Source organism: Topomyia yanbarensis, chromosome 2, assembly GCF_030247195.1.
Source record: "Topomyia yanbarensis strain Yona2022 chromosome 2, ASM3024719v1, whole genome shotgun sequence".
Lineage (NCBI taxonomy): Eukaryota > Metazoa > Arthropoda > Insecta > Diptera > Culicidae > Topomyia > Topomyia yanbarensis.
This window is the reverse complement of record NC_080671.1, coordinates 138591038-138605614: the sequence shown is the minus strand read 5'-3', so window position 1 is coordinate 138605614 and position 14577 is coordinate 138591038. Positions and strand designations below refer to the sequence as shown.

General features: G+C 42.0%; 1 protein-coding gene across 2 annotated transcripts in view; it reads right to left on the bottom strand.

The window, feature by feature from the left end:
- Positions 1–3798: 3798 nt before the first annotated feature.
- The window catches only part of LOC131681523 (T-box protein H15), a 173074-nt gene continuing 162295 nt past the window's right edge, over positions 3799–14577 (bottom strand). For both annotated transcript variants that reach the window (XM_058962339.1, XM_058962340.1), the window contains one exon: positions 3799–5201. In XM_058962339.1, coding sequence (XP_058818322.1) covers positions 4655–5201 — 547 coding nt within the window. In that variant the 3' untranslated portion in view covers positions 3799–4654. The remainder of the gene's footprint in view (positions 5202–14577) is intronic.

Sequence of the window (14577 nt, the reverse complement as noted above, 5' to 3'; positions counted from 1 at the left end):
GCATGGTATCACTGCTAGTATCGCCCTTTTCAAGAAAAAGCGTTGATTTCTTAGTTCTCAGTCGCGTTGGAAATTTGAGTAAAGTATAAGCTTCAAATCGATTCAAAAGAAAAATTTCGATTTTTTTGGCTCAGTACAATATACATAACCCCTATAGGAAAATTCAGTTCTCCCACCACAATTTAGATATTTTATTAACAGAGCATTAGCAATAATTCGTTAATATGTATAAAATGGGCCATTTTTTTGCTTTCCCATTGATTTGGTTAGAGATTTTTAGCACTGATGTTGTCCTATGCCGCAGGGCAGGCGGAAAGCGTGGGTAGTATGGGTAGTACTACCCACTCGAAAATAACTGAGTGGGTAATTACCCACTCGAAATTTTGAACCATTTCAAAAAATTTAGATGTGCAACGCATGTATCTCGCACTACACGCATTTGAAAACCACCATGTACCACAATTCCATTTGCATAAACGAACGTGATTTAATGTGAATGTAATGTAAGCGTGTGCCTTACGAAAAGGGAAAAAAATCCTTACTAATGGACCCCTCACTCTATGCTTTCTACCCACTCGGGGGTAAAGTGTTTCGCCGCCCCTGCTATGCCGTGCCATCGCGAAGCATCAAGTTCTAAATGTTCTCAAACGATATAATATCCGAAGAGAGTGATAAGAGTTATAAGAAATGTCTCATCACACTGTTAGTTGGATTAAAAGCGTTTTTTAATAAAACTTGGTATACTAATTCTTTCATAAGACAATTCTTCCTAAAACGGTCATAACTGAGCAATTCATATAGCAAGTGTGCACTTCTGCATCTATGTTGAGAGTGACAAGTTTTATGCTAGACTAAATCACTGCCTGCTGGTTTTGATTATTTTGACAGTGTCTTTGTCCAGGATGGTAAATGAAAGGTGGGAGTTTTTACTATGTAACGGTGCGTTTGTCAAATTTTAGTAGCGCAATAGAATTAAATAAAGACGCTGAATACTCGCCATCTCTATAGTATGTTCACCATTTACTGTCAGTGTCATTCCAATCGAGCTCGAGATTTGTCAATAGTCCTCGTTCGATAAATATTCGCAGAGATCCTCTTCAAATTGTGTACCGAAATCTCGGGACAGATTTCTTGTGATGCATTTTTAAAAATCAGCGAGATGAAATATTTATTTTCCATCAAAATAGAAATTGGAAATGCATTTTGCATTGCGTGTAAGACGTCAAAGCCCTGCAACAAACTAACTCAACATCTAGCATCAACATAAGTCACCAAATCGTAGAACGTTTTAAAAACGATGCAATTAATAATAACAGCTTCTCGTGATTGACAACTGCATCAGCACGCACAAAAAAGCTCTTACCTTTATTTACCATCTTGATAATCATCCTGCATATATACGAAAAACTACCCAAAATTGAGTTCTTTTGACACAATCGCGGGGTATCGTGGAATAAGGCAAAATTTAGGTAAACCGTGTTGAAGGTAGTTTCCTTTTAACCATGGCAAAAATCACAATTCATTGAAAAGTTTTTAATACTCACCCTTAAGCTTAATATACCTAAATTTAAGTTGAATTTACCTAATTTTGAGAATACCCCAAATAACTCAAAAGTACCTTATTCCACGACCTCGATTGAGTCGAATCTCTCGTTGCTTTCGACAACACTAATAAGTGCAAAAGAGACGCACAACTCAAAAGTAAGTTAAAAGAAATTATTCTTTGGGTTGTTTTATGTTTCCGTGTAGAGAAACGAGAAAAACAAACCATTCCTTCTGTCAGCGGTTGTTCAGAAATTCTGAAGATTACTTATTATTATTACTTTCGAAGTAACTTATTTGCACTACAGTTACTACATTACAAGCAAGTAAACAAAGATTCGAGCTTCTGATGACAATTTTTATAACCCCTTAGTATAGTTCATGCCATTCATAAGAGTAATTTTAATGATTTTAAAAAGGTTTTAATATAGACATTCTAAAACCTGAATACGTGCAATAATCTTCGATAAAACTGTATTATAACTTAAGTTCTTGTTGTACATTAGTTTTTTTCCAGTTTTAACAAAGTATATACAGTATGTAAAATAATTGAAGACACCCCCGTTCTTTTCTTTTGCAATTTGTTACCACTACTCGACTACCACTCTTTACCACATCATCAAACTCATTTATTTTTTTGATTTATTGGCTCTGAAATGGCAAATTAAATCGTTAAAAATATCCTCAACATATAATACAACAAGCCTTTTCTTTCATCAAAAATACTAGAACAAAAAAGGAGTGTCTTCAATTTTTTTACATACTGTAGGACCGTTTCAGAACTACTATATAAACTTGTAACCTAAAGCTTTATCGTAGAAGTCATAACATAGTTTTATAGTGAAATTTAGGAACAAATGAGATAACAGCTGTATAAAACCATAATAAAATCACCGGTTTTAAGGATTCCTTCATAAAACCAAGATAAAACAATGATAAATCCCCGAGGCATTTTAAGTGTTACTTGGGTTTAGTTTATATTTCCGGAACCATATAAGCGATCCGTACGAAATTTTATAGTCATCTGTGGGGATATTATAGTAATCATTTAGGACTAAGTTTGTGAAAATCCCAACCCTTTCCGGGAAGCTGATGTGAGTTCGTTAATTTTGAAAGCGTTTCTATCGCTTTTCTCGGGCACTTCCGGGACCGTCTCTTGCGGTCAATGTAGTCAACAAAAGTTGGCCTTCGGTGACCTAGAACTGCAAATTTAAGTTGTTTGAGGAACATTTTAGCGAAAATTTTACCTTTTTTGCTTTCATCGGAGTATCGGTTTGAATCGCAATTTGCTATGTGATCGCACACTACAACCTGTAACTCCGGAACCGGAAGTCGGCTCGGGATGAAATTTGATAGCCATTTACGGAGGCAGCATCATTCATTTGAGAGTAAGTTTGGTTGAATCCGTCTAGCCATCTCCGAGAAACCGATGTGACTGTTATTCTGAATTTAGATATTTCCGCCGGGGCTTCCGGAACCGATGATGGTGGCCAATGTCGCCAAAGAGATTTTCTATGGCTGTTAGTGACCTAATATTATTTCGTCCATTTTGGTTTGCACCTTTCTCTATTATACGTAGTTGAAGTTGGAGTAAAAAAAATTAAAACTCTTCAATAACTTCGAAATGAGTATTTTTACATACATTCTTCACCAATATTATGTGGTTTTAAGGAGGGGGGGGGGGGGGGGGGGTAAGGGCTCCAGCATGAAAAACAAAACACTTTTTTTGAGGATTATTTTAGAACTTTACGTGAAGCAAATGGATCAAAACTTTTGTACGTTATAGTGTATCATTTCAATGACATGCTGTAATTTCTCTATGCAAAAACGACTTGGTGACGAAGCTTTTTGTAGACGTCCCTGAAAAAAAATGATTTGCGGTGTTACCTACCACTCCATGTAAAAAATACCTAACCCCTAAGTTGAGTTTTAGAGATAACTTTTCGATTAAGGGGGAAGAATATCTGATCGTGAGCACCAAGCGACTTCAACGGTGTTGACCTTAGCGTGGAAGATAAAGGATAGTTAAATGGTCCCCATGACGTAGTAGGCGAGCAGACAAATGTTTCTCCGACGCGAAGGAAGATCCAACAGATAATTTTTTTTTTATTTTTTGCATATTGTAAACATATCCACGGCTCCGTTAAGTTTCCGCTACGAGCTGCGTCAAATAAACAAAATAAAGAAAACAATTCCGAGCTCGTGTCATCATATTAATTTAAAATGAAGCATGTTTAATTTCCAATAGTACTAGTATTTATTTGCATGAATTTGCCTATACAACATCGAGTTCGTTCACCAAGTACATATATGTTTCATAATTTATTTTATTTCCAATGAATTGTCCCATTCGTGAGGGTAATTATGTGTCCGTAGGTAAATTTATATGCATATTTATTTAGCAGTTACTTTTGAAGTAGTTTTTTTCATCGCTTAGTAGAAATTGCAGCAAACGTGTACATTTCGTAGCTCTCATTTAGTTTACATACCAATAACATTGTTCTAGGAATCGAATTTTTTTTCGGTTGTTAAAATTATTATCCTTCTCAAGCAAACAAGTTCATTTCAGTTTACCTAGAGTACAAAACGAATATATTACTTACTTAACGACTACGTACTGTGCTAGTGTTGTGTTTCCTATAACCAATTTGATTCCAAAACAAATATAGATAATTTCGCGCTCGGGACTCTGAAACACGCACACAAAGGTAACAGCTATATAGTACGGACAGTTGGTTCCCGTCCGGAAATTTCCCTATTCTAAAGCAAAGAGATCTTACCATTGTTTTTGTGTAAGGTGTACGAAAACGATTTTCTTGTTTGTTTGTGAACAAAACATAAGGAGATTGCATTGAACTTTACAAACTACTGAACGCGTTGATGGAAAATAATAAATAATAGCCCCGGTGCAGGGGGCGGTTTTTGTTTCTAATTCGATCGGTGTCGAGGCTATTTACAGATGAAGATGAGACTTGATGAGTGAAAGTTCGTCTACTTGCGAGATTAGGTTCTGGTACAGGAGTTGATAATACTGCGTCGATTTTGCTTCGGAAATCACTGCCTACACGTGCTGGAACGAACGACAAGCCTCTGATTGCTGGTGTAGTCAGTTCTAGTTTGATGGACTTCTCGGTAAAGGTGACTGGTGGGGTGCCGAACCGGAAGGTGCCAAACCTTGCGAGGGGTGATGGTGGGCCTGAGGAATTTGGTACGGACTGAACCGGGAGTAGTGTTTCGCACGGAAATCCGGCGATGGCGACCCAGCGGAACTAGCAGGGCTAGCCATGGTTTGAGTAGCTGGAGGAGGAGTTGTCCTGGGAGGTGGTGGAGGAGGAGCAGCTGCTGCGGCTGCCGCTGCCGCTGCTGCAGCATTTGGAAGGAATCCCGGTGGGAACTGTGACGGCCATTGGCTTTGCCAGAGATGACCCAGATTCAGTGCACCCAAATTGGGCCGTTGGTACATCTGGGGTATCAGCAGATCCCCGTAGGGTGTGGCCCGACCCCACATTTGCAGGTGTTGACGTGCTTTTTCCAGCAGCGCTGCTTGGGCACCGTCCGGGTCCTGGCCGACACCACCGAACTGAGCCATCAGCGGGTCCGGAAAGAGCCGAAGCGGTGAGCGAAGGTGCTGCTCAAGTAACAACGCGTCCATGGGATCCCTGTAAGCAACAGAATAAAAAAGAAGAAAATCAGAAAACAGTTCCATGTTAAACGCAAATTGTTCTGCGAGTAAGAGGCAATTATAAAATGATAATGAGACTGCCGAGGAACGGCAGCGAAGCGGCTCAAAAGGTGCGAAAGGGCAGTCGATTGGGAAAAATGTAGGTAATGCACGCAAACGCACTCTGTGCGCACACTCATAAACAATACCCTGCCGACTATGGCAGTAATGCTGCTTGGATGAATGCGTGGGCGGAGCAGCATGGCAAACTACGACGATGACGGTATGATTGATTGGTGGAACATGGGCGTGATTCTGACATGGCAACTTGAATGCTCGGTTTAATATCTTGTTTATGTTTAGATTCCGCGTGAGCGTAGAAAAATAAATTATGTACTAATATGTAGAAACATAAAAACAGAGAGCATATTAAAATGCAAATAATATTTTTAAGCGTGAGTTTGAAACGCTATTAGTAGAGGATAAATTCACGCACTTGAAACGTAGAGTTGATGGTGATTAAGATTATTATGATTTTAGCACCAATTACTGCTTCAATCCATCTTTCAACCATAAAATGCCATTGAATCATTTTATCGTAGTAATATTCAGAAATTAGGTCAATGAATTGTAGGTACCAATTATCCTTTAAAATATGCCTGGAGCGTTCAATAAAACTCAGCATTCTATATACTTTATTTACAACGGTACTACAATTTTCTTGAAATGTGAGTTTGAAGTTCATAATTTCGATTCATTGTAATTCAACAGTTTTTGACAAAGTTGGTATCCTAAATATAGTGAATCCCAAAATTGAGCGAACGCTTGTGATAAAAATTACTTGTCTATTAATTTAGGAGGAAAATTGTGTTATAACTTAGCATCATATTCACTTTAAGCAGTTTTAATTGATTAATTTGCTAGCGATCTTTCGAAAGACAAAAAGATGGGTGGGTTATATCAGAGACATAACTGCGCTGAATTAGAATACACTTAAGTTTTCCTCTTCTAACTTGTACCGTAAATTGTCAACGGAATGTCAAAGTAAGTCTTTTGAGATGATTTTTCTTCATGTATATAAAAAAAGATAATCGTGTTTGGTGTTTTGGAATATGCAAGCATTTTACAACTATAAATATTTTGTCGAGGGCGAAATTTACAAGGACTTACCTACTTGAATACTATTATTATAACAAAAATATAGGGCACAAGGCACAAGTTCCCACTAATCTTTTTTTTTTTCGAAAATATTAGAAGCTTTGTGGTAAACAACAGAAAACAATATATTGATAGCAAACAAAAGCAATCTTCAAAAAATGTATTATGTCGTCGCCTCCGGATGTACAGTGAAATAAATAAGCCACTGAAAATAAGTGTCTTTAAAGCGGGGAAATATTATTTCGATTGACTTTCAACAAAATCCTCTTTGACCTACAGTGCATGATATTGAACTGTTGTTAAAAACAGACTTTAATCTTACGAAAGTGACATACATATAGTTACACCAAGTGGGAAACTGTGTATAGATAATGTTTAAAAGTTAGCACAAGCACAGAAAGAAAACTTCATTGTGAAGAACAACGTGCAACATGGCGTCGAATATGACAACGTTAAAACCAAGATCCTGAATATATGGATGAAGATAAAATTGAAATGCGTCTACACGAGCTAGCGCCGTGCATTAGACCGGAAAACATTAGATTTATGTTGAAATACTGAGAAGTGGAATCCGATACCAACAAAATTTGAGAAAAAATTCAGTGGCATTCAAAACGGCGTTCGTTTTGTTATAATGCAGTCGGCAAATAACTCTATGCGCCTATCCTGTTCAGACTACTACGTTCCAGTTTTGTAACCAGGCGTCAAATTACGAAAAACAATGCTCCGAAGTCGCTAAGAAAAATCAACCGACTACAACCAATTCCAAAAACCAGTTTTCAACAGATGTTGATCAAGCACAGCTAATTGTAGTACATGTTGTTAGTACATGAAACTAGCTTCATGTACTAACAAGGATTGGTCTAGTGTCTCCAAACCAACAGCCAGCACAATAAATGCCGATAAAGATGGATTTACAACAGCGACCCGTAAGAGCAAGAAATTAATGAGAACTTCCAACTTCAAACGTCATGAATGTTGTACCAAACACGACATAGACGTGAACGATAACGCAATAGAAGGCTAATGGGCTTACTCCCAATTTGTGGTGGACAACACAGCTAATGTATCACTGCCTAGCAGAAGGTTCTTAACACACAGCAGCAAACTGCATCCACGGAACCACCCTGTCCGCAGTAACTGTGTTATTCTTATTTAAATGATACAATACAAAATAGAAGTGGCAAATAAAACATTAAAGCACTGTTTAAAATATGTCATTTCTAAAAACTATCTTCTTTGTTGTTAGAATAGTGACATGTCGTTATCAGTAACTGTTGGCAACCCAGTCCAGCGATGACATTACGGTACAGCAGAAACACGATTAGCCCCTTGGATGATCAGTACATGCAAAACTTCAAACCAGTAAAACGTCATATATGACACCTACATCAGACAGAGTCAGAAGTTCGAGGCAAACGTGATTAGAAGCAGTAGTAGTTCAGTTGATTAAAAACCTTAATTTTTCATCAGTTTCGGAATAAAATTAAAATTATTGTAAGTCATTTGAATTATATTTAAACACACCTAGGTACAAATTAAAATGTTACATACAGATACGATCAGAACACACAATAGCACTGTTTCGGTAGGACGAATTACACAAGAAGACTTTTACTGTAAGTAACCTAAAAATTAAAACCTAGAGAAGAACTCACAACGAATTAAAATTTCAGCTTAAAGCTTACTCCAACTATAAACCCGAGTTTGCTAAAAGGAGAAGTCCGAACCGTCCTTCGTTACCGTAACAGATCTTTAAGAGTAAAAAAAACCCACGTGCCGTGTCGAAGAAACGCTCGCCAGATCTACAAAATGGCGGAATCATCGACCGTCGCTCGGAATTGCAGATTGTGCAACCAGCCGGATGAGGTCGACAGTCAAATGGTGCAGTGCGATGGATGCCAGGGATGGTGTCATTTCACGTGTGCCGGAGTCGACGACAGCATAGCTAACGAGAGCAGAGCATATTTCTGCAGTTTCTGTCCACCACCGCACCCTCGATCCACAGCCCCATCATCGACCGCTAGTGCAAAACTGCGGCTAGAGATGCAGCGCTTGTCGGAAGAAAAAGAGCTACGTGAAAAGATGCTACTAGAGAAGGAAACTCAGGAAAAAGAAATGCAGGAAAAAGCTATGCGTTTGGAAAAGGAGAGGAGAGATAAGACAATCGCGGAAATGTTGAATTTAGAGAAGGAATTTATTGCTAAGAAATACGAGCTACTGCAGGCACGGTTGGATGAAGAAGATGACGACAGAAGTGTGCGCAGCCATCAAAGCGCCGGCCAGAGTGTTAACAAGGTACGAGAGTGGATGAACATGCAGCCAGTAGTGACCCTGAATTCCAATCCTGGGACAATTAACCCCACTGGACTCACGTCACGCACGGCTATGAAGACCCCACATTCGCAGTTATTGGCCACGACTAACAAGATCGGTGGTGACGCTCGCGTGTCCTTCCCATCCGTAACGCAAACCGTCGAGAATTTTCGCATGAACTATTCCGGAACACATTACGTCGATTTGATCTCACCCGTTACGACATCCCGTTGCAACTTACCTCCGAATACATTAACAACGTCTCCAGCGATGATGCAACCGACACATCAATCAACACCACGTTCTCTTCTGTCTAATGAGAACAATTTCGTTCCAGTTCCAATACGGTCCACCGATTTCAACTTATTTAGCGGAAACGTTTATCCAAGAAGCGTCGGTTGCAATCTAAATGCGACAGCTGTATACTCAACTAGTAACCGACTCTCAGATAATGTCGGGTTCGGGGAAAGACAGCGTATAGGTTTCAAGCAGAGTTTCATCACTCCAGATTCTAATCTTATACCGCCCAGTGGGCATACGTTGTCGAACACGGTTAATTATGATCCGCGCCCTTATATTGGTAATGGACATTATGCAGCCCATACATTTGAGAGCACGGCGCAAAATGTACCCTTTTCATTATCCACATACACACCGGGTATAAATCGCGTGGCACTCGATATACCACAGTATCGTCCACCAGTGGTGAGCGTATCTAGCTATCAGACTCCCATATTTTCAGTTCAGCCACCTGCAAATGAGACTTCACTGTTCCCACAAGGGCCAAATGCGCAGCAGTTAGCAGCCCGTCACGTTGTATCTAAAGAACTTCCAATATTTTCGGGAAATCCAGCAGAATGGCCGCTGTTTTGGAGCAGTTATACAACGTCCACGCAGATGTGCGGATATACGGACGCAGAAAACCTGATGCGGTTACAGAGGAGTATCAAAGGCGATGCGAAAAAGGCAGTAAGTTGTTTTTTACTACACCCATCGACTGTCTCGGAGGTGATGAATACTTTGCGGACCTTGTATGGTCGTCCTGATGCCATTATTAGTACACTGTTGAACGAAGTTAGAAGCACACCAGCTCCAAAACCAGACAAGCTAGAAACGCTTATTAATTTCGGTTTAGTAGTGAGAAATCTGTGTGCCCATCTTGTGACTACCGGGCAGGAAATGCATTTGGCAAACCCAATTTTGTTGCAGGAGCTCGTGGAAAAACTTCCAGCCAACATAAAATTGGATTGGGCGATGCACAGGCAGAAAACGTTATTAGCGGACCTTCGCGCTTTCGCAGATTACATGAACGTGATAATCACTGCGGCCAGTAGCGTAACGACAATTGTTGAATCCAGTATACAGAGAAGCGATCGTCAGAAAGGTAAAGCTATCATGAATCCTCACGTGTCGGAATGCGCAACACGCTTTGAGTCACGAAACGCTGGCGAGTTAAGAACATCAGAGCATAGAATTGAACGGCCTTGTGCAGTTTGTAATTCGGTGGGTCATAAGCCGAAGGACTGTGACAGATTCAAAAGAATGGATCTAGTAGATCGGTGGGAGAAAGCAATTGAAGTTAATTTATGTAAACGATGTCTGTATCCACATGGAAGATGGCCGTGCAAAGCTACAGTATGCGGATTAAACGGATGTCAACAACGACACCATAAATTTCTCCATCCGGGAAACCCTGCTGCATCCGGTCATAACCGTCCAAATCCCACCTCGGGAACAATAGGCGTTCATCAATATTTGCATCAACGAACACTTTTTCGGATAATTCCAGTGTTACTGCACGCGAACGGAAAGTCTGTTCAAACCTTTGCTTTCCTTGACAGTGGTTCAGATTCTACGTTGGTAGAGAAGAACATCGCAGACCAGTTAGGTGTAACAGGTCCGGTGTTACCGCTTTGCATGCAATGGACTAATGGGGTAAAACGTGTTGAAGAGGAATCCCAGAGACTACAACTAGCCATTTCGGGAACGGATTCGGAGAAACGATTTGTCTTGAAAGGAGTGCATACCGTGAAAAGCCTTGACTTACCACGACAGTCGATGCGATTTCAGGAGTTAGTGCACAAATTTCCGTACCTTCGAGGATTACCTATAAGGAGCTATGATGAGGCAGCACCCGGAATACTTATTGGACTAGATCACACCAATATGATGACGTCACTTAAGGAAAGAGAAGGTAGAATGGATGAACCAGTAGCAGCTAAAACCAGGCTTGGATGGGTATTGTTTGGGAACTCTGGTACGCCCGACGACGTTTGTTCTAATCGTGTGATCCATGTTTGCACACAGTCAGCCGACCACGAACTTCACGAGTTGGTGAAAGGATTCTTTAGCGTAGAAAGTGCGGGGGTGTCATCACCGAATGCGTTAGACTCGACAGAAGACAGGCGTGCCAGAAATATTCTGGAGACCACTACAACCCGTACACCGGATGGCAGATTCCAAACGGGACTCTTGTGGAGATACGATCAGGTAGAATTCCCCAACAGCAGACCTATGGCAGAACGCCGTTTGTTCTGTCTGGAAAAGCGACTGTCCAAAAGCCCAGAACTGTATGCTAAAGTGAAACAGCAGATTACGGACTACCAAGCAAAGGGATACACTCACCTAGCCACGGAGAGAGAGCTTCTAGGGACAGACCCCAAACGGGCATGGTATCTGCCATTAGGGGTAGTAGTCAACGCAAAGAAACCTGAAAAGGTGCGTGTAGTGTGGGATGCGGCAGCTGTAGTGCAAGGCGTTTCGTTGAATGCAGTTCTACTGAAAGGGCCGGATCTGATGACACCACTGTCCGCTGTGCTCAGCCGGTATCGGCAGAAAGAGGTGGCCATTAGCGGTGACATACGCGAGATGTTCCACCAAGTGCTAATTCGACCAGAGGACCGTCAAGCACAGCGCTTCTTGTGGCGGGATCATCCATCACTGCCAATACAGGTGTTTATTATGGATGTAGCTACCTTCGGCTCCACTTGTTCCCCATGTTCACTACAATTCGTGAAAAATCGTAACGCTGAGGAGAATGCAAACGAGTTTCCAGTGGCTGCCGAGGCAGTAGTAAAAAATCACTACGTTGATGATTATTTGGACAGCGTAGATACGGTCGACGAAGCGGTGCAATTGGTAAGAGATGTCAGAACAGTCCATGCTAAAGGAGGATTCGAAATAAGGAATTGGTTGTCGAATTCATCGGATGTCCTGAAGCAAATAGGCGAGCGTGATTCAACAATGGCAAAAAGCTTCGTGATGGACAAAAGTAGCAGCGTGGAGCGCGTGTTGGGAATGACTTGGCTACCGAAGGAGGATGTATTTTCCTATTCAATCATTCTACGTGATGGTTTGCAGAAACTGTTGACTGAAGACGTGGTTCCAACTAAGCGTGAAGCTTTGAGCCTGGTCATGAGCGTTTTCGATCCGTTGGGATTTGTAGCTGTTCTTCTAATTCATGGGAAGGTATTTCTACAAGATGTGTGGAGAGCTGGTATCGAATGGGACGATAAAATCCCAGCTGAGATGTTTTCCCGTTGGCATTTGTGGATCCAGTTGTTACGTCAACTCGAAGAGGTGAAAATTCCACGATGTTATTTCAAAGGATACAATTCGCACACATATGATAGTCTAGAATTGCATATTTTCGTTGATGCCAGCGAATCCGCATATGCTGCGGCTTCTTACTTTAGAGTGATAGACCGTGGAGTGGTGCGGTGTACTCTCGTCGCTGCGAAAACCAAAGTGGCGCCTCTGAAGCCGCTTTCCATACCTCGCTTAGAGCTTCAAGCAGCAGTCTTGGGGACGCGTCTTATGAAAACCGTTGTCGCTAATCACACACTGCCGATTACGCGAAGGGTTCTGTGGACCGACTCAAGTACGGTGCTGTCCTGGTTAAGATCAGATCCTAGGCGACGAACCCAGTTTGTCGCTTTCAGAGTCGGTGAAATATTGGAAGAGACTGACGTCAACGAGTGGCGATGGGTACCGTCGAAGTGGAATGTAGCGGACGATGCCACTAAATGGGGTAAAGGACCAAACGTGCTCGACTCGAGCAGATGGTTTATAGGACCAACCTTTCTCTATGAAAGTGAGGAGCACTGGCCACTATACGTAGTTCCGGTAACTGAAAATCAAGAAGAGTTACGACCAGCCTACGTTAACTCTCATATCGCCGTGAATCAAGTGGTACAGTTTCAGCGCTTCTCAAAATGGGAACGATTGACACGTGTGATCGCCTTCGTGCGTCGTTTCTATGACAACTGCCAAAGAAAAAGACGACAAGAACCAACATATACCACAGATGTATTGACGCGCGATGAGCTGAGAGTGGCTGAATACACAATCTGGAGACTAGTGCAAGCAGAGGCTTATCCGGATGAATTTTCGTTACTTCAACAAAACAAGAACGGTCAGACAGTTCAGAAGATTAAGAAAGGCAGCAGGATTTATAAACTATCTCCACTTCTCGGAGAAGGTGGTATCGTGCGCATGGAAAGACGCATGCGCGAAGCAAGTTGGGCTTCCGAAGATATGAAATGTCCGATAATACTGCCAAAGGAAAGCATCGTCACTTACCTATTGATTGATTGGTATCATCGTAAGTTCCAACACGCAAATGGAGAGACCGTCGTGAATGAGATCACCCAGAAGTATTACATCCCTGCCTTGCGAGTTGCGGTTCGAAAAGCTGTTGGCCGTTGTAACTGGTGCAAAGTTTACAAGGCGAGACCACAAATGCCACGAATGGGTCCACTTCCAGCAGTACGGGTAACACCATATATCCGTCCATTTTCGTTTGTAGGGTTGGATTATTTCGGACCACTCTGTCCGAGTCGGACGCAGCAAAGTTAAACGGTGGGTAGCACTCTTCACATGCCTGACAATTCGGGCTGTCCATTTAGAGGTGGCCCATAGTCTATCAACCGAATCCTGCAAGATGGCAATTCGTAGATTTGTTGCGCGCCGAGGTGCCCCATTAGAGATATACTCTGATCAAGGAACAAATTTTCAAGGAGCGAACCGCGAGCTCACGCGGGAGATTCATGCAATCAATAGCTCATTAGCAGGAACGTTCACGAATGCTTCCACTCAATGGAAGTTTAATCCCCCGTACGCTCCCCACATGGGAGGAGCATGGGAGCGACTCGTACGCTCTGTTAAGGCTGCGCTAGCCTCGCTTCCCATAGCCAGAAACCCAGACGAGGAAGTTTTGAAGACGGTGATAATCGAAGCAGAATCGATAGTAAACACACGCCCGTTAACCTACATTCCACTTGAAAATGTGACAGAGGAGGCACTTACCCCAAATCACTTCCTGTTACTCAGTTCAAGCGGGGTGAGTCAACCAACAACGATCCCAGTGGACTCGCGTCTGGCGTTGCGGTCAAATTGGAAGCTTGCTCAGGCAATGTTGGATCGATTTTGGACACGTTGGATTCAAGAATACCTTCCGGTCATTACAAGACAGACAAAGTGGTTCGGGGAAGCAAGGCAAATAAACGTTGGTGACTTGGTGCTAATTGTGAACGAGAACGTCAGACACAGCTGGATCAGAGGAAGGATTCTACGCGTGTATCCTGGGCGAGATGGTCGAGTACGGAAGGCGGACGTACACACTTCAACGGGGATTCTTCAACGACCGGCAACAATGCTCGTTGCCCTGGATGTTCGAGGAGTCAATGAATGTACAGCTGAAGAAACTTCGAGCAATACAGGCGGGGGCATGTTGGCAACCCAGTCCAGCGATGACATTACGGTACAGCAGAAACACGATTAGCCCCTTGGATGATCAGTACATGCAAAACTTCAAACCAGTAAAACGTCATATATGACACCTACATCAGACAGAGTCAGAAGTTCGAGGCAAACGTGATTAGAAGCAGTAGTAGTTCAGT